At 36.4% G+C, this 23,772-nt stretch overlaps 1 protein-coding gene across 1 annotated transcript in view; it reads right to left on the reverse strand.

Moving 5' to 3' along the window:
* LOC123562429 (polycystin-1-like) overlaps positions 1–23,772 on the reverse strand; it is a 62,846-nt gene that overhangs the window by 36,392 nt on the left and 2,682 nt on the right. The window contains exons 5-20 of the mRNA XM_053537439.1: positions 22,758–22,962; positions 21,794–21,934; positions 20,715–20,925; positions 17,377–19,992; positions 16,763–16,929; positions 15,880–16,050; positions 15,247–15,515; positions 14,400–14,546; positions 13,040–13,168; positions 8,425–8,550; positions 8,039–8,144; positions 6,995–7,185; positions 4,872–5,016; positions 2,595–2,695; positions 1,810–1,992; positions 364–526 (exon numbers count right to left, since the gene is read on the reverse strand). Coding sequence (XP_053393414.1) covers positions 364–526; positions 1,810–1,992; positions 2,595–2,695; positions 4,872–5,016; positions 6,995–7,185; positions 8,039–8,144; positions 8,425–8,550; positions 13,040–13,168; positions 14,400–14,546; positions 15,247–15,515; positions 15,880–16,050; positions 16,763–16,929; positions 17,377–19,992; positions 20,715–20,925; positions 21,794–21,934; positions 22,758–22,962 — 5,071 coding nt within the window. The remainder of the gene's footprint in view (positions 1–363; positions 527–1,809; positions 1,993–2,594; positions 2,696–4,871; positions 5,017–6,994; positions 7,186–8,038; positions 8,145–8,424; positions 8,551–13,039; positions 13,169–14,399; positions 14,547–15,246; positions 15,516–15,879; positions 16,051–16,762; positions 16,930–17,376; positions 19,993–20,714; positions 20,926–21,793; positions 21,935–22,757; positions 22,963–23,772) is intronic.

Here is a 23,772-nt window from a genome sequence, read left to right on the forward strand (position 1 = left end):
ATCCAGGACAGTTCATTACCTAAGATATCATAATCCAGGACAGTTCAACCTTACCTAAGATATCATAATCCAGGACAGTTCAGTCTTACCTAAGATATCATAATCCAGGACAGTTCAACCTTACCTATCATAATCCAGGACAGTTCATTACTTAAGATATCATAACCCAGGACAGTTCAACCTTACCTAAGATATCATAATCCAGGACAGTTCATTACCATTTAGATATCAATATAATCTAGCAGAGTTCAATCTTATTGAAGATATCATAATCCAGGACAGTTCAGTCCTAAATAAGGTACCATAATCCAGGACAGTTCAATCTTACCTAAGATACCATAATCCAAAAAAGTTCAGTCTTACCCAAGATATCATAATCCAGGAGAGTTGGAGGTGTTTCGTATTTAATGTAGATTTCTAGCTGAACAGTTATATTTTCCGGATGTATAACAATGTGCATGTCACTCTGGTTTGACCGTATCTTCACTCTATGATGTTGCATGTCTTCAGAATCAGGAATTATTGCCTAAAATACAATTAAATCAAAGCTTGTAAAACTGACAAAGTACAATAGCTATATGAAGAAAATACTGCAAGAATTAAAGCTGAAGACTTATTTGAAAGAGCGCCAGTACAATAAAGGGAGGTAACAATTGTAAATAATGTCAATTATCAAATTAACTTGTCAAAATGGCTGCAACTATTTTCATAACAGAGTTAACTTTTGTAAATAACAACAGCCAGCAGCTATAGTAACCTTTTTGGCAGAAAGTTATTTTTTGCTTGAAAATGTGAAGAAATGCTTTTCATTCTTAAATCCTGATCCTTACCACTTAAACAACAGTTTTATAAAAGGAGGTAACTATTGTACCATATTTTGGTGTGTATAGGTCGCGGTAATGTATAGTCCGCATCTAATTTTTGCTCTGGAAATGGTCGGAAAATTTAAGTTCTAGCGTATTAGCCGCAGTTAAATTTCGGACTTTTTCCCCAGTAATATTTAATATTTACCGGAGAAAAAGTTATGGCGGCGGCCATATTGATGCCGCGGACTGAATTATTATCAGAACCTGATTAGTGGAAATCGGACAGTGTTATTTTCGATCCCAACCGTTTCGTACCAACAGTAGTATTGGTAACAGACTACATCAAAGAAAAGCGGCTTTTTGACACTAATTGGCAGCAGACAATTTGCGTTTACATTCTGTAATTATGCAAGTTTAAGTGTGAATTGTTTGCACAGCAATTATAACACCTTTCCGTGTCATGTAATTAAATTTTTTGATTCTGAGTAAAAAGATTAACAAAATATCTCTTTTTGGATTTTTTTCTTTTATTTAAAAATCAAAAGTAAAAAATTATCTTTCAAGTTTTTTAATACGCTAAGAATTAGTCTAAACAATGTTTGGAATGGAGGACGGATCTGTCCGGATTTTATCCAACCCGGAGTACATGGCGTCCAGTAAAATGAAAGTAGAAACAAACGTAATTCAAACTGCAAAAACATCTTTGAATTAAAGTCATTCGTAATTTTAATAGTCTGTATGGGTTATTTACGATATATTTTATTGAAAGTAACCGCTATTGGTTGAAAAGTCGCCGATATTGTTATTTTTTTATCCATTTTGTTCGTTCGTAACAGATGCACGTAATTTTGCGAGAGCTACGGTCAGAAAATTGCCCCGAAAAAAACTCTGCTGGCAATGTTCTGTCGTATAGGTCGCAGGAACTTTTTCAGACAGCAAAATGGGTAGAAAAAGTGCGACCTATACACACCAAAATACGGTAAGCAACAGAAATTATCAAAACCTGTATATGACTGGCTGTCACGGCTGTACTGTCTACTAATATATCAATAACAATTGGCTCTGAGATATTCCTCACAACAATCTGCTCCCCAGTACTGTCCACTAGGTCTAAACTGACCACTGGTGAGCCTACAAATCTGGCGTTGTCGCTCCACAGAAATGGATTAACAGGAAATTCCACAACCTTGAAATGGAAAAATATAATTATGTAGGGATATATCTGATCTTATATATGCACATTTAAAACAGAAGATGATGGGGAACAGTTGATCTGAAACAGAAACAATGTCCTTTACATTACTTGATACAATGCATATTAACAAACTGTAAACTGATTGCATGTTTGCTTTGAATCCACTGCATTTTAATTATTTAAACATGAAATTATTTTACTATTTCAGTCACTTAAATTGACAACAGTTCTATCAGATATTTTCCCTGGATCAAGGTTTTGCAAATTCTTACTTACAGACTTTCTTTTAAATCTGTTTAATTTCCATGAAATTATGTTGGGAAAGCAGTAAACTTTTAAAAGGAAAACTTTCTTTTATTTCCTATAATAACCCGATGTTCTCAACATTCACTTGACAGAAAATACATATCTAAGTCATATTTCCGTCACCTGTGATTCATGTGGGGAAGTTGTCTAAGCCAATTAGTACTGGTGGAGAATATAGGAATACTGCTTAGGTTAGCTTACAACTTACAACTGTTTTGTAACTGAAAATACTGCTGGAAAAAAGCTCATTATATATGACCTGTTTCATTACCAAAACTTTAACTTACATTGATGTCTATAAACTGACTTGTTAAACTCTCATTTGGGAGCAGCATTTCTGATGATGGAAGAGCAAATGTTCCTGACAGTGAAGTCAACACTGCTTTGTCTGAAAATTAAAAAAAATCCTCATATTTTGCATATAGGTGTAGTAACACCTTGGTAAAGAGAGACAGTGTTTACATCAACTACCTTCAACACAGAATGTATAAAGTAACCTTAAAATGTCAACACTTAATTAATGTTTGAGTATTCCTTGTTAATTAAGAGCAAGCAGTTAAGAGAGACAGTGTTTCCAGACTTTAACCATTAACAGAATGGAAACAAGAGGACCATGATGGTCCTGAATCGCTCACCTCTTCCCACATGACCCAGTTTAGAGTATGACGTCGTTTTTTCTATTATTTGACATAGTGACCTAGTTTTTGAGCTCATATGACCCAGTTTTGAACTTGACCTAGATATTGTCAAGATAAAAATTCTGACCAATTTTCATGAAGATCCATTGAAAAATATGGTCTCTAGAGAGGTCACAAGGTTTTTCTATTATCTGACCTATTAACCTAGTTTTCGAAGGTACGTGACCCTGTTTTGAACTTTACCTAGATATCATCAAGGTGAACATTCTCACTAATTTTCATGAAGATCTCATGAAAAATATGGCCTCTAGAGAGGTCACAAGGTTTTTCTTTTTTTATACTTACTGGCCTAGTTTTTGACCGCACGTGACCCAGTTTCGAAATTGACCTAGATATCATCAAGGTGAACATTCAGATCAATTTTCATGAAGAGCCATTGAAAAATATGGCCTTTACAGAGGTCAAAAGATTTTAATAATTTTAGACCTACTGACCTAGTTTTTGACCGCAGTTGACCCAGTTTCAAACTTGACCTAGATATCATCAAGATGAACATTCAGACCAACTTTCATACAGATCCCATGAAAAGTATGGCCTCTAGAGAGGTCACAAGGTTTTTTTTATTATTTGACCTACTGACCTAGTTTTCTAAGGCACGTGACCCAGTTTCAAACTTGACCTAGATATCATCATGGTGAACATTCTGACCAATTTTTATGGAGATCCATTCAAAAGTCTGGCCTCTAGAGAGGTCACAAGGTTTTTCTATTTTTAGACCTACTGACCTAGTTTTTGACCCGCATGACCCTGTTTCAAACTTGACCTAGATATCATCAAGATGAACATTCAGACCAATTTTCATACAGATCCCATGAAAAATATGGCCTTTAGAGAGGTCACAAGGTTTTTCTATTATTTGACCTACTGACCTAGTTTTTGAAGACACGTGACCCACTTTCGAACTTGACCTAGATATCATCAAGATGAACATTAAGACCAACTTTCATACAGATCCCATGAAAAATTTGGCCTCTAGAGAGGTCACAAGGTTTTTCTATTATTTGACCTAATGACCTAGTTTTTCAAGGCATGTGACCCACTTTCAAATTGACCTAGATATCATCAAGGTGACATGAGAAATTTTCATGAAGATCTCATGAACTATATGGTCTCTAGAGAGGTAACAAGGTTTTTCTATTTTTAGATCTACTGACCTAGTTTTTGACCGCATGTAACCCAGTTTCAAACTTGACCTAGATATCATCAAGATGAACATTCAGACTAACTTTCATACAGATCCCATGAAAAATATGGCCTTTAGAGAGGTCACAAGGTTTTTCTATTATTTGACCTACTGACCTAGTTTTTGAAAGCAAGTGACCCACTTTCAAACTTGACCTAGATATCATCAAGGTGAACGTTCTGACCAATTTTCATGAAGATCTTGTGAAAAATATGGCCTCTAGAGAGGTCACAAGGTTTTTCTATTTTTAGACCTACTGACCTAGTTTTTGAAGGCACTCGACCCAGTTTCAAACTTGACCTAGATATCATTAAGGTGAACATTCTGACCAATTTTCATGAAGATCTTGTGAAATATATGGCCTCTAGAGAGGTCACAACGTTTTTCTATTTTTAGACCTACTGACCTAGTTTTTGAAGGCACGTGACCCAGTTTCGAACTTGACCTAGATATCATCAAGATAAACATTCTGACCAACTTTCATAAAGATCCCATGAAAAATGTGACCTCTAGAGAGTTCACAAGCACAAGTTTACGGACGCACGTACTAACGGACGGACACCGCGCGATCACAAAAGCTCACCTTGTCACTTTGTGACAGGTGAGCTAAAAATGCTGCAAAATTACTTTACTTCAAGATATCCGAGCAGGTCAGAAAGTTCTCATATTAACTCTTTTTATACCAATTTTAGTGATTTCTTCCCTCTTGGTATGGATTGTGAAAGCCTCTGTTTGGAGGGTCAAGTCCTGTCCAGGAGTTCTCGTCTTCACCAGTGTTTCTACTATCCTGTCTTTAACTTCAAATGCTTTAGTAATCAGCTCTTTAGCCTAAGAAAGAGATCATATAAGGAATTTTAGAAGTTTTGCTTCCAACCATGTGTGATCAACAAAGAAATTATTTCAATAAACCCTAACTTAAAATTAATGGTTTTTAAAGCACTAAGGTTTAGACAATACACACATCCACTAAGCATTATCGAAATTGCTTGACGGATGGCAGAGTTTTTGGGCAGATACAAAACAGATTCTGTTAACCTTTGACCTCCAAGAGTGACCCTGATCTCTGAGTTAGGGGTTTTAGAATTGACACATCTTCTCAATGTAGAGAATCTTTGTGCAATGTTATATCAGAATTCCTTGACAGATGGTAGCTGGCATTAATACTGAGCCATTGACCTTAATGTGTGACCTTTGCCTTTGAGCTAGGCATACATGTATGAGCTATGCATGTTACATACTTCTTATTATGACAAATGTTTGTGCCAAGATATCTGAATATAAATTTGTACATGGCCAAGTTATTGACCACTTATCTAAAATCATAAACCTCCAAGTGTCGCCTTGACCTTAAAGCTAGGGTCTGGTTCTTGCGCAAGGCTATTCACATTTCTATGGGTAACATTTGGGCAAAGTTATATTAAAATCTTTGATGGATGAGAAAAAGTGCACATAAAGAAACAGACTCTGCGTCAACATCAGGCCTCTGTGACCTTGACATATAAGTTAGGGATCTGGAAGTTGTGGATGACTTTGTCTGGTGGGGGGGGGGGGGGGGGGTGCTGCACTTTCCATTAGGTCTCATGGACAGACTCGATCAAACAGAGTCTGCTATTATTTTGTTTGGTTGTATTCTATGCTTCCAAATGATCTTTTTATAGATTTTATTGATAGTGTTAATATTTGTGCCAAGTAATACAAGAGCTCAGAAATTATTTGGTCACCATGCACAAAAGTCCTACTGTTCTTGGTCAAAGTGGCCTTGACCTTTGACCTATCAACCTCAAAATCAAAAGGGGCCATCTGCTGGTCATGATAAACCTCCCTATTAAGTTTTGTTATCCTAGGCCCAAGCCATTCTCAAGTTGTTGTCTAAACACATTTTAACTGTTCCGGGTCACTGTGACCTTGATCTTTGACCTACTGACCTCAAAATCAATAGGGGTCATCTGCTGTCATGATCAACCTCCCTAATAAATTTTGTAATTGTAGGCCCAAGCGTTCTCAAGTTATCATCCAGAAACGGTTTTATTGTTCTGGGTCTCTGTGTCCTTGACCTTTGGCCTACTGACCTCAAAACAATAGGGGTCATCTGCTGATCATGACAAACCTCCCTATCAATTTTCATGATTCTAGGCCCAAGCGTTCTTGAGTTATTATACAGAAACCGTTTAACTGTTCCAGGTCACTGTGACCTTGACCTTTGACCTACTAGCCTCAAAATCAATAGGGGTCATCTACTGGTCATAACCAACCATCCTATCAACTTTCATGATCCTAGGCCAAAGCATTCTGGAGTTCTCATCTGGAAACCGTTTAACTGTTCTGGGTCACCTTGACCTTTCACCTACTGATCTAAAAATCTATAGGGGTCATTTGCTGGTTATGATCAACCACCATATCAACTTTCATGATCATAGGCTTAAGTGTTCTTGAGTTATCATCTGGAAATGGATTGGTCTACATGCCAACAGACATCTGCAAAACAATATACCCCTCCTTCTTCGAAGGCAGCATAAAAATTATCCCTTGGTGGATGATCAAATTATGAAGCAGATAAGAAAAAAAACCTTGTTTACCTCTAATCTCCATAATTATGCGACATGAACTTTATAACTGGGATCTGGGTGTTGTGTATGACACATTCTCTAAGTATGGGGAAAAATTATGCCATGAAAACCAAAGCTACTGTGGCAATTTAATTTTAAGAATGACATTTAAATCAATTTACATCAATTCAATAGTAACTGACAATCCATTGTTAATTGTCAGCTTCTTTCATTTACAAAGGTCAAGATAAAAATCCTACCTTTTTCATCTCTAATTCAATATCAGATGTATCAGCTAACTGATCTTCATCATTTGCAGCAGTGACACTATTATCTTCAGATTCAGAGTCAAGAACATCATCCTCTGTGTCCTTGACATTCAATTCTTCTAGACGGACAGCTGTCTCTGATCTTGCTGCTAGCATCACATGACCCACACTTGCCAGCATTTCTGAAACAAAACATTTGGCAATAAACTATCCAGTTTGTATGTTTATAAAAACATATCATATACTATGCAGTTTTCATATTATCATTGTTCTATTTGTTCTTTACAGTTAGAAGCTCTTGCTGCTATCATTAACTACCTAAACTTGCTAGCATTTCTGGTATAAAACAACTGTTAAAAAGATCTCTACATGAATTACTTTGTTGCAAGGTTTTCATATCAATACTGTGAAATCGCTTTTATTCGCGTAGGACGAATTTTCGTGTATTTCGTGCTAGGGCTGATGCGCGAATTTAAGACCGCGCTATTATTATTTTTTTATTTTATTTTTTCATTTCTAAAATTTAAAATGCGCGAATTGAAGCCCGCGCGAAATAGTCCTTTTTCACGTTTGCGCGAAATTTCATGCCAGCGAATTTAAATGATTTCACAGTATATTAATATCCTTTGATGAGGGACAGTGGTCTACTTTGCTAGAATATCATTTCATAGATTAGCACCTCAAAATAATACTGCAGACAGACAATAATACCAATATACCTGTGTCAATGGTCTATGACTTTGCTAGAATATCATTTCATACCTTAGCACCTCAGATAATACTGCAGACCATCAAAATAAAAGTCTGTCACCAATCTGATCCCCAAATGAGATAAATGTTCACAATAATGATAGCACAGGAGACAATATTTGAGTTATTTCTCCTCCAAACTTCATTCATGTGAGGAAGTTGCCAAATATTTGTAGAAAACAAGTTTGTACTGGTACAGCATCAAACTAAATTGAAAAGATTAACTTCCTCTGTTCAAGATCCAAATTCTGTTACGAAAAGGTGAAAGACCAATACTAAACACACCTTGTGCTGCTAGCAACACCTGGTCACTGCTTGTCTGTCTTGAGGGTTCTTCAACAATCTTTGTAAATTCATCTGTCATATGTGTGATAGCATCTACAGCAATTTCCTGAAAATATATACCATTTACTTTATAACTACTATCCTGTTCCGATCAGCAATTCACATTTATTTTGTTTTGTTTTTGTTGTGTTTAACATTACACCAACACACTTATAGGTCATATAGCGACTTTTCAGCTTTGATGGTGGAGTAAGACCCCAGGTGCCCCTCCGTGCATTATTTCATCACGAGCAGGCACCTGGGTAGAACCACCGACCTTCCGTAAGCCAGCTGGATGGCTTCCTCACATGAAGAACTCAACACCCACAGTAATAAATTTAAATTACCTGTGTCTGAGTAGACAGTTCATCCCTTTGTTCTGTAATGACCTTAAAACATAGTGCCGTCTGCTGTAGAGAATCCAAAGTCACATGATCTGTTTCTGCCAGGTGCTGTACAATACTAGTTCTTAACTAGAAAGAAGATCATTTTTATAAAGTCTAAATTTTCATATAAAGTTCTACTATTAATTACTCCAGTCTTAATTGTACTTTTGGCTCTCATAAACTTAATATTTGATATTTCATTAACCAACTGAAAGTGTTTTTGGTTCCTTTTTTTTTTTTTTTTTTTTTTTACATGTATGTCTTCTTGTGCATGTTATTTTGATATTAAATATAGTTTATTTTTTAGGAAATAGAATGTAAAACTAAATGTTAATTTATATAGAGTAACAAAGCTGGAAATTATGTAGATGTAGATGTTTCCGGTATTTTAGGAGTTATGCTCTGGACAAGGAAAAATTAAGTTTGTAACGGGAGATTGATATGAAAAGTATTCATCACAGAGCTATGGTTCCTGTGCTCTTCTTTTCTACACTTCCTCTATTTGTTACCAATTTTTATACCAAGTTTCACAAAAACTTTCCAGTATATTTCAGGAGTTATGTCAATGGCATCTATTTATATTTCAAGTTTCCAGTAAATAAGGTTATTGAATTTAATATGTAAAACAAGAGGGCCATGATGGCCCTATATCACTCACCTGTTATCATTGCACTTGAAGACAAGAAGGTCCTCAGAAAAAATATCTAAGTCCAAAGGACAGGAACAACAAAGGGAAGAAATTAAACCAAAAAGAAAAAAAAAACTTACAAGGTACAGATATGTCAAAATACACCTAAAACTTGGAGGTACCATCCATGTTGTACCTCAGAAAAGTGGTCTCGGTTTTTCCCTACGGCCAATAATAAAAAAGTTACTAAAAACAAGTTATTTATAGTAACGTAAAAGGGAAGTAATTAAAAAAAAAATGATTGTAAGTTAACAAAAGAAGGATCTGCCAAATAAATCTGTTGACATAAATGAAATTTCAGATCAGTATCTTCATTAGTTACGGAGATATACCCATTTTAATTTGAAATAAAGGCAGGTATTTCGACATAAAATCAGTCCATAGTTATCTACCCTCATTGGCTCAGTCCAACTAATGACAATAATGAAATTTCAAATAAGTCCTAAAAGTACTTACTGATATAAATCCATTTTGATTACAATCAGGGGAGGTAATCAGATATAAAATAACTCTGGAACTTACGAATGGATCTGATTTGTCATGGAATCCAAGATTTATTGTTGTTGAAGATATTTTGGAAGTTTGTATCAAATAAAACCATAAATGAAGTCTCTATATGGCTGCAAAAGCTAAAATAGCCAATTTTGGACCTTTAAGGGGGGCCATAACTCTGGAACCCATGAAGGAATCTGGCCAGTTCAAGAAAGAAACCAAGATCTTGTGGTGATACAAGTTTTGTGCAAGTTTGGTTAAAATCAATCAGACAAGGTCAAAATAGCTAATTTTGGCCTTTTCAGGGGCCATAACTCTGGAATCCATTAGAGGATCTGGCCGGTTCAAGAAAGGAACCGAGATCTTATGGTGACACAAGTTCTGTGCAAGTTTGATTAAATTCAAATCATAAATAAAGCTGCTATTGTGCAGACAAGGTCAAAATAGCTAATTCTGGCCCTTTCAGGGGCCATCACTCTGGAACTCATAATGGAATCTGGCCAGTTCAAGAAAGGAACCAAGATCATATGGTGATACACGTTGTGTGCAAGTCTGGTTAAAATAAAATCATAAATGAAGCTGCTATTGTGCAGACAAGGTCAAAATAGCTAATTCTGGCCCTTTCAGGGGCCATAACTCTGGAACCCATAACGGAATCTGACCAGTTCAAGAAAGGAACCGAGATCTTATGGCGATACAAGTTGTGTGCCAGTTTGGTAAAAATCAAATTATAAACTAGAAAATGCTTTTGTAAAAAAGCGCATGTCTCCCCAAATGCAAAGTCCTATAGGCAAGAAGTCAATAGGGGTCAGGAGCGAAAGTCAAAGAGACACTGATGGTTGGCTGCAATAGGGATCATCTACTTGGCATGTCCAGTCATCCTGCTAAATTTTAACACTCCTGGCCTAGTGGTTCTCAAGTCACTGTTCAGGCTCCTGTGACCTTGACCTTTGATCAAGTGACCTCAAAATTAATAGGGATCATCTACTCTGCATGTCCAATCATCCTATTAAGTTTCAACATTGTAGGTCAAGTGGTTCTCAAGTTATTTCCAAAAAATGATTTTACATGAACAGGCCACTGTGACCTTGACCTTTAATTCACTGACCCCAAAATCAATAGGGGTCATCTACTCTGCATGTTCAATCATCCTATGAAGTTTCAACATTCTGGGTCAAGTGGTTCTCAAGTTATTGATCGGAACTGGTTATCAATGTTCAGGCCCCTGTGACCTTGACCTTAAACGGAGTGATCCCAAAAACAATACGGGTCATTTACTCTGCATGAACAATCATCCTATGAAGTTTCAACATTCTGGGTCGAGAGGTTCTCAAGTTATTGATTGGGAATGGTTTTCCATGTTCAGGCCCCTGTGGCCTTGACCTTTAACAGAGTGATCCCAAAATCGTTAGGGGTCATCTACTCTGCATGACCAATCATCCTATGAAGTTTCAACATTCTGGGTCAAGTGGTTCTCAAGTTACTGACCGGAAATGGTTTTCAATGTTCAGGCTCCTGTGACCTTGACCTTCACAGAGTGACCCCAAAATCGTTAGGGGTCATCTACTCTGCATGACCAATCATCCTATTAAGTTTCAACATTCTGGGTCAAGTGGTTCTCAAGTTACTGACCGGAAATGGTTTTCAATGTTCAGGCCCCTGTGACCTTGACCTTTCAAAGAGTGAATTCAAAATCGTTAAGGGTCATCTACTCTGCATGACCAATCATCCTATTAAGTTTCAACATTCTGGGTAAGTGGTTCTCAAGTTACTGACTGGAAATGGTTTTCAATGTTCAGGCCCCTGTGACCTTGACCTTTAATGGAGTGACCCCAAAATCGATAGGGGTCATCTACTTTCCATGTACAATCATCATATGAAGTTTCAACATTCTGGGTCAAGTGGTTCTCTAGTTATTGACCAGAAATGGTTTTCCATGTTCAGGCTCCTGTGACCTTGACCTTTGATGGAGTGACCCCAAAATCAATAGGAGTCATCTACTCTTTATGACCAATCATCCAATGAAGTTTCAACAATCTGGGTCAAGTGGTTCTCTAGTTATTGATTGGAAATGGTTTTCAATGTTCAGGCCCCTGTGACCTTGACCTTTCAAAGAGTGACCCCAAAATTGTTAGGGGTCATCTGCTCTTCATGACCAATCATCCTATGAAGGTTCAACATTCTGGGTCAAGTGGTTCTCTAGTTATTGATCGGAAATGGTTTTCAATGTTTAGGCCCTTGTGACCTTGACCTTTGACAGAGTGACCCCAAAATCAATAGGGGTCATCTACTCTTCATGACCAATCATCCTATGAAGTTTCAACGTTCTGGGTCAAGTGGTTCTCTAGTTATTGATCGGAAATGGTTTTCAATGTTCAGGCCCCTGTGACCTTGACCTTTGACGGAGTGACCCCAAAATCAATAGAGGTCATCTACTCTTCATGACCAATCATCGTATGAAGTTTCAACATTCTGGGTCAAGTGGTTCTCTATTTATTGATTGGAAATGGTTTTCAATGTTCAGGCCCCTGTGACCTTGACCTTTGACAGAGTGACCCCAAAAACAATAGGGGTCGTCTACTCCAGCAGCCCTGCAACCCTATAAAGTTTGAAGGTTCTAGGTCAAATGGTTCTCCAGTTATTGCTCGGAAATGAAGTGTGACGTACGGACGGACAGGGCAAAAACAAAATGTCTCCTGGGGGAGACATAATAAAGCTGCTATTGTGCAGACAAGGTCAAAATAGCTAATTTTGGCCCTTTCAGGGGCCACAACTCTGGAACCTGTAATGGGATCTGGCCAGTTCAAGAAAGGAACCGAGATCTTATGGTGATACAAGTTGTGTGCAAGTTTGGTTAAAATAAAATCATAAATGAAACCACTATCGTGCAGACAAGAAATTGTTGACGCACGGACTGACGACGGACGAAGGGTGATCACAAAAGCTCACCTTGTCACTATGTGACAGGTGAGCTAAAAAAAGATAATTTAAAAGCAGCTGTCGAAATAGAGAGTATGCATAAAGACATCGATAGAAAAGTGCTACGCTAAATATTGAACCTGATCTTATATGTCACTGCCATAAAGGAGGTAATTAGAAATGACAGATTCAATATTTATACTAACAACAAATATTCAAACCTACAACAAAAATATGTGCAAACAATTATCAAAGTAAGATTTAACAGAAAATTAATGTATTATATATGTTCATAACAAAAAATGTGGCAGCCACTTTACAAAAAAAAGTCATTATGAATCATTACGAGTCTATAAGTACTTTATATTAATAATAAGTTATGCTCTGGACAAGGACAGTGTGACATACAAACTGATAGACATGACAATTGGACAAAGGGGTGACTATATGTTCTCTCTGCAGAAAACATAAAAATACCTCAGTATTTTTCAGTTTTTCCTCAGAAGTGTCAGCTTTCACATCTTCAGCTTCAGCAGACAATTCCTGGTTTACTGTAGATTTTGTTGTTGTTGCTAAACTTTCTTCTTTCCCATTGCTGACAGCTGGCTGTAGTAAATTGAAATTAGAAATTATTCAATAATTCAATCATCTACAAAGCTATCAATAAAGGTAATTAATACCTCACTAAAGGTAATTAATACCTCACTAAAGGTAATTAATACCTCCAAATGCCACTTTGATACAAGGAAAGGGGTTGGATCTGGATTGATTTGGGTCCTGCAGTCTTGGGTTTAACACCGTTTTTCAACAGTATTTCAGTTGTTTGAACGGCAGGCGGTTAACCTAACCAGTGTTCCTGGGTTTTGTACCAGTACAAACCTGTTCTCTGCAAGTAACTGCCAACTTCCCAACTTGAATCAGAGGTGGAGGACAAATGATATCAGACACAATGTCTAATGCCACCACTGAATAAGAAGATTTGGAGCAGGCTACATTTTTTTTATGACCATTGACCTAGTGATCTCAGTTATGTGCTCTGCACATCATATAGATAAGGTCAACAATTGATCCTAGTTTTATGAAAATCCTTCCAGCAGTTTAGAAGATACTGACAATGACATATAAATACTACATGCTTATCCACTATAAAAATATAGAAAATATAATAACAAGAATTCTAATATGACTAACAATGCCTTAATCATCACAACGATATTAGGTTGACGTCAGGTCAACACGATATTTAGCGCCATGTACGCATCAAGAAATATCGCTTTCAAATTTCATGAAAAATTTTACTTAATAACATGTTTTAAACAAAATGTCACATTGCACAAATGTTTTGATTAATTTACAAACATACTGAGTTAGTTATTCACTTTGCTGAATAATTCGCATTAATTTTAGCCTGAACTGAATTCTGCCGCAAGATGTATTACCATTTCCGGCCCTGGCATGTATAAACAAAGACCTACTATTGGACCCATGCTTGCGCAAAGAAACAGTTCCATTATATTTGATATAAATTTTACAATAAAGAACATATTAGAATCAAAATAATTTATAGCAAAACAGTGCTTTATCACTATTTATACACTCAGGCGGTTATACATCGTCCGAAATAATTTCACTCGGACTGCGCCCTCGAGAAATTATTACGCCCAACGTATAACCGCCCATCGTGTATAAATAGTGATAAAGCACTGTTTTGATATAAATTATAACTTATATAACTAAAAGATACATGCTTTTACAGTAACAGCCTTATATGAGATGCTGCGAACCCCGTTTTATCATTTGACACATAGAAAGAACGCATGGAAATATGTTTTAGCACCTCTGCGTTCAACACCGAAGCCATGGCAACTATAAGCTGCTTAAATTCCTGATGCTGACCAGCCTGTTTCATTTCAAACAACAAGCCACTGTCATCTGAAGCCAGGGCTCGAACTTCATCCAGATCCTGCTGTGGTTTGGGGTTCACCTGGAATACACGGGAACATCATTTAAAGTGCTTTATTCTCGACAGTGTATGTGATTTTAGCTAAAATTCTTACAGTTATATGAAGGGTCTATGTACAGAAAAGTAAAACATTACAAGTTCTGATCTTGTGGTTGGCTTAAAATAATTATTTTGAATACTACATAGCCTTATATTTCACAAACAGAAAACAAAAGGGAAAACAATTTAAAGATTATACTCAAAAAAGTTTGTCTCCCTGTATAATGGCATATTTACATATATAGCAGACAAGGTATCATTATACTGTATAAAATAGACAAAATAATGTTTGTGGTAACACAACCCATAGTTTTTTGTGTGGGTAGGGAGGTAGGGATTTTTTTTGCATATAATCATATAGGGAAAAATAACTTTCATCTGACTGGCCAGAAAAAAAAGTTGGGTTGTAGCGATTTTCATGGATAGGTCGTGTTACTGCAAACAATTTTTTTTTAATGATAGCCTAATCATACAGTATAAACATAACTGTCAGATCTATCGATTGCAGGTTTGAACCCAGTCATGGCTGAAACATATGCAACCCTTGCTTATAGTAAAGGTTCTGATCAGAAACTCAAGGGGCACTTACTGAGTGTAATCAAGAAAGTGTGAAAACTTCTTATACTAGATCTATTCATGTAACAACAAGTTTTAATTTACAAGACATTTTACTGATGTATACCTGGGTTTCAAGAGTTGTCTCCACATATTCTCCAATAGCATTTGATATTCTCACAACGATATCATGTTTATTGTCCATTTCCTGTCTTCCGAGAGGGAACTTTAAAGAGGCTGTGAAGGGATCAGGCCCATAATATAACAGCTGTATGTTTGAGCCCCCTCTCACCCTTGTCCAGAACCGATACAGGAGGCCTTCGCCTTGAAACTGTTCCTCACCTGGATTCATCCAACCCTGACATTGGATTTTGAACAAAGTGTCCAGAGCAATACCTATTTGAGAAGAAATATCTAAAAATGAATTTTGAAGTTCTTTATTATAAAGGCATTTACTTTCATGGTTTTTTTGGCCAACACATGTGTTTCATGGGCATATGAAATTTCATACATTAAACATGCAAAGGATGAAATAAAGCATGCAAAAGGAAATTTTCCTTGTTCTATAGATTAAATATAACTGAGCCATGCCATGAGAAAACCAACATAGAGGGTTTGCCACCAGCATGGATCCAGACCAGCTGCACATCTGCACAGTCTGGTCAGGATCCATGCTGTTCGCTAACGGTTTCTCTAATTGCAATAGGCTTTGAAAGTGAACCCAGTATGTTGCTTTTCACATGGCATGGCTAGGAATTACCTGTCTTTGGTTCTATAGAACAGTTGCCACCATAAGGAGGTAAGTTAGTTTCAAATGTGTGCTCTGTGAATGAAGCATTATAACCATAAACCTTCATGTCCAACCTAAGGTGATATACATTGCCACCAATCAGAACTCCAGGCTTGAAGGCAAGTCCTGCACTCACAGAGTCTGAAAATAGAACAGTACTTGTACTTCAGTTAACCTACATGAACCATCTATAGATTTAACACAGTAAAACAGATAAATTACTGAAATATATCAAGCTGCTTCAACATGCCTGACCTCATTCCAGCAGACCATTTACATAATGTTCCTCTACTATTATACTGGTACAGCTTTTGTTTTGTTTGTTTTGGCTTTAAACCTTTTTTTTTTCGACAGTATTTCAGTTATGTGACGGCTAGCATTTAATCTAACCAGCGTTCCTGGATCCGAGTCTGTACCAGTACATACCTGTTCTCCACAAGTAACTGCCAACTTTCAAAATGAATCAAAGTTGGATGACGAACGATGTCAGACATAATGTCTTTTATCAAATCATCATGAAGAACATATGCCTTGTCTGGGTTCTGAACTAACAACCCCGGGATCCATATATCTGCGCTCTCCCTACTGAGCTTAGCGGTCACAGCTATCAATCCAATACCCACTCCCTTTAATTCCCTTCTTTCAAAATTAAATTTCATTGTATGTAAAACATGTGTTGTATAGAAAATATTTAAGTCTCCTCTTGCTATTACACATTGATAAAAGGATCTGGTCTACACAATACCATATTTATCCAGAAAAATCCACACAAAACAAATGGCATCTTATCAACATTTAAGAACCTGAGTATTTCATTAGCCTACAGTGACATTAAGAATTTATTTATATATACCTGTTGACGTCATGTTTTCAAGCTGCAGTGGATTTCTATCACTTCCACTGTGGACAGCCAGTGACCAGGAATAGTCAATTTTGTCCCAAGTATGACAACTTTCACACACACCCTGTACTGTAAACTCGCTGGAAGGATTCACCTTCGCTTTACAGTTTTGGACACAACTGAAACAACATCATTAACCTTTAACATTTAATGTACCTTGTATGTCGACAAAAGAGTAGGTTTTTATAACATTTATAATTCAATTTAAAAGTTTCAATACTGCCTGTTATTCAATATTATTTCAGATACTATGAAATTCGCTATTTTCACCACGCTAAATTTGCTTCAATTAGAGATCACCCACCCTCTGGAAATGAAATAAATCTCGAGTGTTAATAAGGTTTTTCCATGATATAACTACTCATGTACATAAAAACATCTGAAAACTAGAATGTGTCTGTAGGACACAGGGTGTGCCCCCCACTGGTACATTTGTCACAAATAAGGGGAAGTAATTCAAATGTTTGCAGTCTTAATGGGGTATTAAGCCTAAACAAACATTTTATGGGGTTGTTGGGGGGGGGGGGTGGATAGGGCACAAAAAAACCTTGTTAACTAAAACTAACCTGATATGAAAATCTGGTGGATGACCATCAACTACATGTACTTCCTGTTCAAACATGGCTACTCTTGTATCATCCTTTACAACCAGTCTGAATATATTCACTGTATTTGGCATAAGTAGAAAGCCTGGAAATTCAAGCAGACCACTTATATTTGGCAGACGACCAATACCTGTTCCAAAGCAACCTTTCTTGTCATCTTCTGTGTTCAAAACAATGTCAGCTGCCACAATTTCAATGTCGTCTGCTGATGACTCCGCAAAATCTTCATTTTGCCGTCTGCACCACCATTCAAAGTTCAGATGAGATTTTGAGTCATTTTTGCTATCTGGATCATGTGAGCCAGTCAATCCATCTAAAATAAAGTCTTTGTCAAAACTGACCTGCCGAGCACTTCCCCCTTTCACTTCAGCTACAAGTGGTGATGCTTCTATTTTAAGGTAAGTAAACTCCTCTGTATACAGTCCTTGTATACCTATCATTGATACGTTTAGTGATATTTTGTACAGACCAACATCTAGCGTTCTTGGCTGGAAATAAACCTCAAATCTGTCAACTTGTGCAATATCTAGGTCGCATGGTTGTAAGAAATGATCAAGATAGGTTTCTCCTTCAATAACCTTTTGAATATTCCAGTTATAGACAGGTCCGCTTGTAGCCTCACAGTTAATTACTGCTGAACTCTCTAATACTATCCAGTCAGAAACAAGCTTTTTTATTGGCATCTCGATTGTCTGTCTCCCACCTTTGAAACTTACTTCTGGGTAGTAGCAACTGATCCCATTAACAACAGCTAGACTGCTGATCTTTGCTGAAGATACCTCGTTAACAGCATCTACACTCACTGTGTATAAACCTTCGTCCATGTACGTATGACTGTAAGTAATCGTTTTTAATTTTTCCATTATAAGAATGAAAGAATCAAATGATTCGTTACCCATACAATACTCAGGCCCCAAATGGACTAATGGGCTCCCATCACCCATGTCCCATACGTAACAAGTTTCAGTTCCAGAATATGTAAGCTCTAAGACAAACTCCATGATGTTGTAAGATTTCTGTGGTCCATTATTTGATAATTTTAGTGGTAAAACAATTTCATGCATTACAATTATTAATGAGACATTTTCAAAGTACAGCTGATTAAATGCTGTGACAGTTACTGTATAGGCACCTTCCATTTTGAATGTGTGAACGACTGTGCCCTCATTCACGACAGTTTCATTGCCATCTCCAAAATTCCATCTATATCTAATATTATTTCCGCTATTAAGAGATGCACTGAAAATAACAGGTCTTTGAACAGGGAAAATATTCATCTCTTCACCATGTCCATAATGTAGTATATTGTACTTTGAACTCTGTTCATAATTTCGACTTACTGTTAGTCCAATAACTTTCTCCAAAACCCAGACGGTTTCATATGCAATTGCCGATGAAACGTTATTCTTTACTATAAATGTAACATCATACTTGCCAGGCTGCCCAAATGTAAAATGATCGGTTATAGATTTATTAGTAATCAAGGTGGAATACAAGTTGCCTGTGTGATTTTGACCAAGTCTAAACCAATAAGTGTATTCAATATTTGAGCCTTTGCCAATAAAAAATTCAAAATTTACTGTATCATCAATATCAACTGACGTTTTATCAGCTCTAATTAAGGCATTGCCTATAACAGCTTGAACGTATGTACTAGTTTCCATATACTGATATGACAGCATATTGCTACAGTTAACTGTTACTTCTATCCATCCAAACACTGCTCCATCTGTACTTACAATGACTACCGTTGGCTGATCTTTTTTTAATTCTGGTACAGACTCTGTGACAGACCAGGTATTATGAACAAAGATATCACATGTCACTGAAGTAGGTGGAAAGGAAGCTTCCTGGGATGAAATTTCTATATGAACTTCAGGCGGTGGTGAAGGAGTTATCTGATTTATTTTAACTTTTAAATTTTTAATTGGATATTGAACAAATACAGGACCAATTGTATCAAACCATTCAGATATTGCATTAGACAGTTTTATGCCAACAGTGATTTCATCAGGAGTGTTGAATATCTTTTGAATGACAGATTCTGTGCTTCCTCTTTTTGTGTTATTTTTAGAAATGACATCAGTTATTTCTCCAGTCCCATAATTCAGTTCCAGATTTAAATTACTTCCTGTTTTGGCAAACACAATAAAATTTAAGTATTCACCTGGCATGATGGCAAATTTTTCTACCATTATTTCAACTCCATTAATGACCTCCTGGGAAATAATATGTCTTGTCAAAGTGACAGAACTAACTAAATTTGATATATTCACATTAATGTCAAATGCACCAATAGCATAAATATGCTCTACACTGACTGTGTCCTGAAAGTCATGTATATATTCCAGAATATATCTCCCATCTCCGAAACTCCATTGAAAATAAACATGATTGTACAAGTTCTCTGTGTTTACATTAACCATTATGTTTCCTGAGAAAAGTGGGTCAAGGTCAGTAACATCCAAGGTCAGAGAGGTCAATATATCCTGAATGATGACTGATGTAGAAACCATTTCTGAGCTTATCTTGTTTGATACATTCACAGTTAGTGTGTAGTTGCCTGGAGATGTATACCTGCAAAATAAGCTTGATGTTGATACTCCATGCATGCAACAAACTATCAAATGAGCAACAAACATAGCAGCTTCACGGCCAGCATGGATCCAGACCAGCCTGGGCATCCACACAGTCTAGTCAGGATCCATGCTGTTTGCTAATGGTTTCCCTAATTGTAATAGGCTTTGAAAGCGAACAGCATGGCTCCTGATCAGACTGTGCCGATGCGCAGGCTGGTCTGGATCCATGCTGGTCTCAAAGCCACTAGGTTGGTTTTCTCATGGTGCTGCTCAAATTTTGTATATTTACCTTGCATCACACACAAAATGTCTTTTCAAAGAGTAGTGAAGTCTAATAACATAATCTAGGTAAATGAGCATCTGTCACATTGAATGCAAGGTAATTCACAATTACTTAGAATGTACTAATTCATTTTACGGAAGCTTGATTACGAAAAACGTTCAGAGCTTATTTAAATAAATTCAGACTTTGTTTCAAACTTTATGAAAAAAACTTGTACTGGTATCATATCACACGAGATGCAGTCATGATCCAAGTTCGATCTGAAATGGCAGCCTCTAGGTAGAACAGTAACATCCTTATCCATAACTCTAGTGTTTCCTTTAATTTACTTTTTAAAATAACACTGTATTGTTTAAAACTCAACAGTTGACAGCCCTACATCACTGACTAATCAAAACTGTTTGTAATGTGTATACAAAATATCAGTTAAAACTTACTCATGTTCTATGTTCAGTCTGTATTGAAAAGATAAAACCTCCTCAGAAAAAGCAGTGCTTGATTCTCCATCACCATACTCTATCACGTAGGTGACATGTGACCCTCTCTCCATGGCAACCATCATTGTAGCCAAGGAACTAACAGGATAGGCTAGCTTTGACTGGATAATTCTGACTTTGTTGATTGGGTCTTGATTATTATTATCTATCACTGAAAATAGTTTGGAGATCACAAAATATATTTGTGGTAATAGTCTTACAAATATAATTCAATTAATAGTTGAGGACTGTAAAAATAAAGCAAAAACAGTTTAAATCTGGCAATCAGAATATTTCCAAGACATGAAAATGTATATGATACTGAACATTTCCCAGGCCTTAATATGTACATCTTACTGAATATTTCATAGGTATAAAAATGTACATGATATTGAATATTTCCCATGTATGAAAATTATTTGATATTGAACATTTCCCAGTTCTGAAAATGTACATGATACTGAATTTTTCCCAGGCATGAAAACATATAATTCTGTTGAAATTTTCCAGACTTGAAAATGTATGTGATACTGAATATTTCCCAGGTGTGAAAATATATCTGACAGGCATAGAAATGTATGTGATATTGTTTGATTTTCTTCAGTATTCAAGTTATGTCATGATAGTTAGTAAAGCAATGTTCTTGGATTCTGCACCAGTATGGATATATTTTCCACAACTAACTGACAAATTCCCCATCATGAATTAACATCATGGATAAAATTTCCCTCACACTGACATCAAAACAACCCTTTGATCCACTGTATTGGAATCTATATAACAAGCTAACTAAGAAAGTCTCAGAAATAACATAAAGTGATTAACCCTTAGACTGCTGGCAGCAGATGATTCTGCCTTTGCGACCAGTGCAGACCAAAATCAGGCTGCACATCCGTGCAGTCTGATCAATGGTCTGCACTGTTCGCTATTCAGTCAGTAAATTTTCAGTGAAAACCCCTTTGAGTAATAAGTGGTACTGTCCAAATTGAAAGATGGACCAGTCCATTATAGAAATGTAGCAGGGTAAGGGTTAAACCAACCAGCACAAATACTGCCTAGTCTGTCCACTGATATGTCAAGGTATCCTGGCAAACATGTACATTCGTAGGTCCCTGGCAGATTTTTACACGAGGCAAACTCAGAACAAACATTCATGTCTGGACTTGAACATTCATCTATATCTGAAACAGACATCAGAATCTAAAACTCATAACAAACATTTATACCTTGCCAACTAAGCCTAGAATAATCCATGAATATACTGCAATCTTTGTAAAACAATACCATTGGACGGACTGAATTTTATTCCTGACCCTTTGACATGTAGTTGTTTCGCTTTTGATAGGCTTACAAGGGTATACTTTATGTATTTTAGTCTTATAACAGCTGCAGCATCCCAAGAGATTGGTTGGTGCCCAAACAAAATACCCCCTTTGATTCTGTAGATGTTATAACATATAAACAAACATGCGTTAATGCTATTCCAACAAATAACTTGTATGAAGTTAAAAAACTAGTAATATATTGATGTTCAAGATAAGCATAGGAATGTCAATGCTTGTTTGATTTTGCAGATGTCATTTCCATTTGAATTATGTCAGGTTTATGTTCTGATATGGAATGCTCTAGATACTCTAACAAGGGAAAGACGTGTGAACAGCTCATGAATTGATGATCAAAATCTCTCTGTCATCACAGGTTTACTATCCTGTTAAAACACCTCCTGAAAACTGTAGAAAAATTTAACACTTGACTAGTTGGCAAAAGAATATCCTGCCAATGTTGTTAGGTTCTTACTCTTAAAAGATCTCTAAGTGCTAAGTTTTTTACTGATAGAATTTCTCAAAAAATGTTTATTTTTCAAAACATTTCTTAATTTTGTCTTTTTAAATGTCTCTTTCATGCTTATTCAAACATCAAGCATGTATGAATGTGAAAAAACCCTTTGATTAAACTTTAGTATCAAAATATGGCTATCAGTTTTATATATAGTGACACCTGTACCTTCAATAATCACAGACATGACCTCTAGCTGATACTGGTTCCAGTAACTGAGGTTGGACATGAAAACATCTGTAAGCTCTTCAGCAGTGTAGGAACCAGTCATCTCAAAGTACAGACTGATGTTAAAGACAATACTTCCTTCCATCAAGCTGTTTACTTTCAAACCATAGTAAGGATATGATGTACGTGCAAAGAATGAAGAAAGCTGCAAAATAATTGGGGTTAGAGTTACATTTCATAATTTTGTCAAACTAAAATGTTTAATAATTAAGACAGATGAGTTTGATACTACCTTGAAGATAATCTCTAAGGCCTAAAAAAAAAAAATTCTTTGTTTCCGGTAACATGCTCAAAAAATTTAGGGTAGGTAGGTCGGAATTTTTTTTTTTTGGAAATTTTTTTTATTAAGGGAGACTTTTCAGAAATTATTTTTTTGTCAAAAAATGATTACAAATAAGGGGGTTATGCCTTTAGAGCATCAGTAAGTTGATTTCTAACATCACTGGCCATGTTTAAAGCATAAAAAGTGCAGTTTTGCATCTTTTTGCTAAAAAGTTGAAAAAAATATTCTCCAAGGCCATAAAAACATTTAGGGTCGGGCCAAGAATTTAGGGTAGGTCGGGATACCGGAAACAAACAATTTTTTTTTTACGCCTAACTATAAATTTAAAGGACTGAAAAGAATTCATTATAAATTTTATGATTCCTTGGGGTCAGGACACCCCTCTTCCACCCCTGCCAACTGTTAGCCAGTATTTTAGCATTATAACATGAACTGAGCATAGGTGACGATCATAAAATGGGTTCTGTTACAATTTCAGCATGTTTTTAAAATGCACTCTTTTATGATCAATGCTGTGTAAATTATTAAAGAAGGGCATCTGTGAAACTGACACTGGGAAAACCTGCTTGCGATGGAACCACCCCCTTTGTGCATATAGCTAAAATATACTGGCCAACAGGGGGGTCCTTGCTCCAAGTGTCTGTTATTCCTATGAATGATACAAAATTTAAT

The sequence above is a fragment of the Mercenaria mercenaria genome, chromosome 2 (assembly GCF_021730395.1).
Source record: "Mercenaria mercenaria strain notata chromosome 2, MADL_Memer_1, whole genome shotgun sequence".
NCBI classification, from domain to species: Eukaryota; Metazoa; Mollusca; class Bivalvia; order Venerida; family Veneridae; genus Mercenaria; species Mercenaria mercenaria.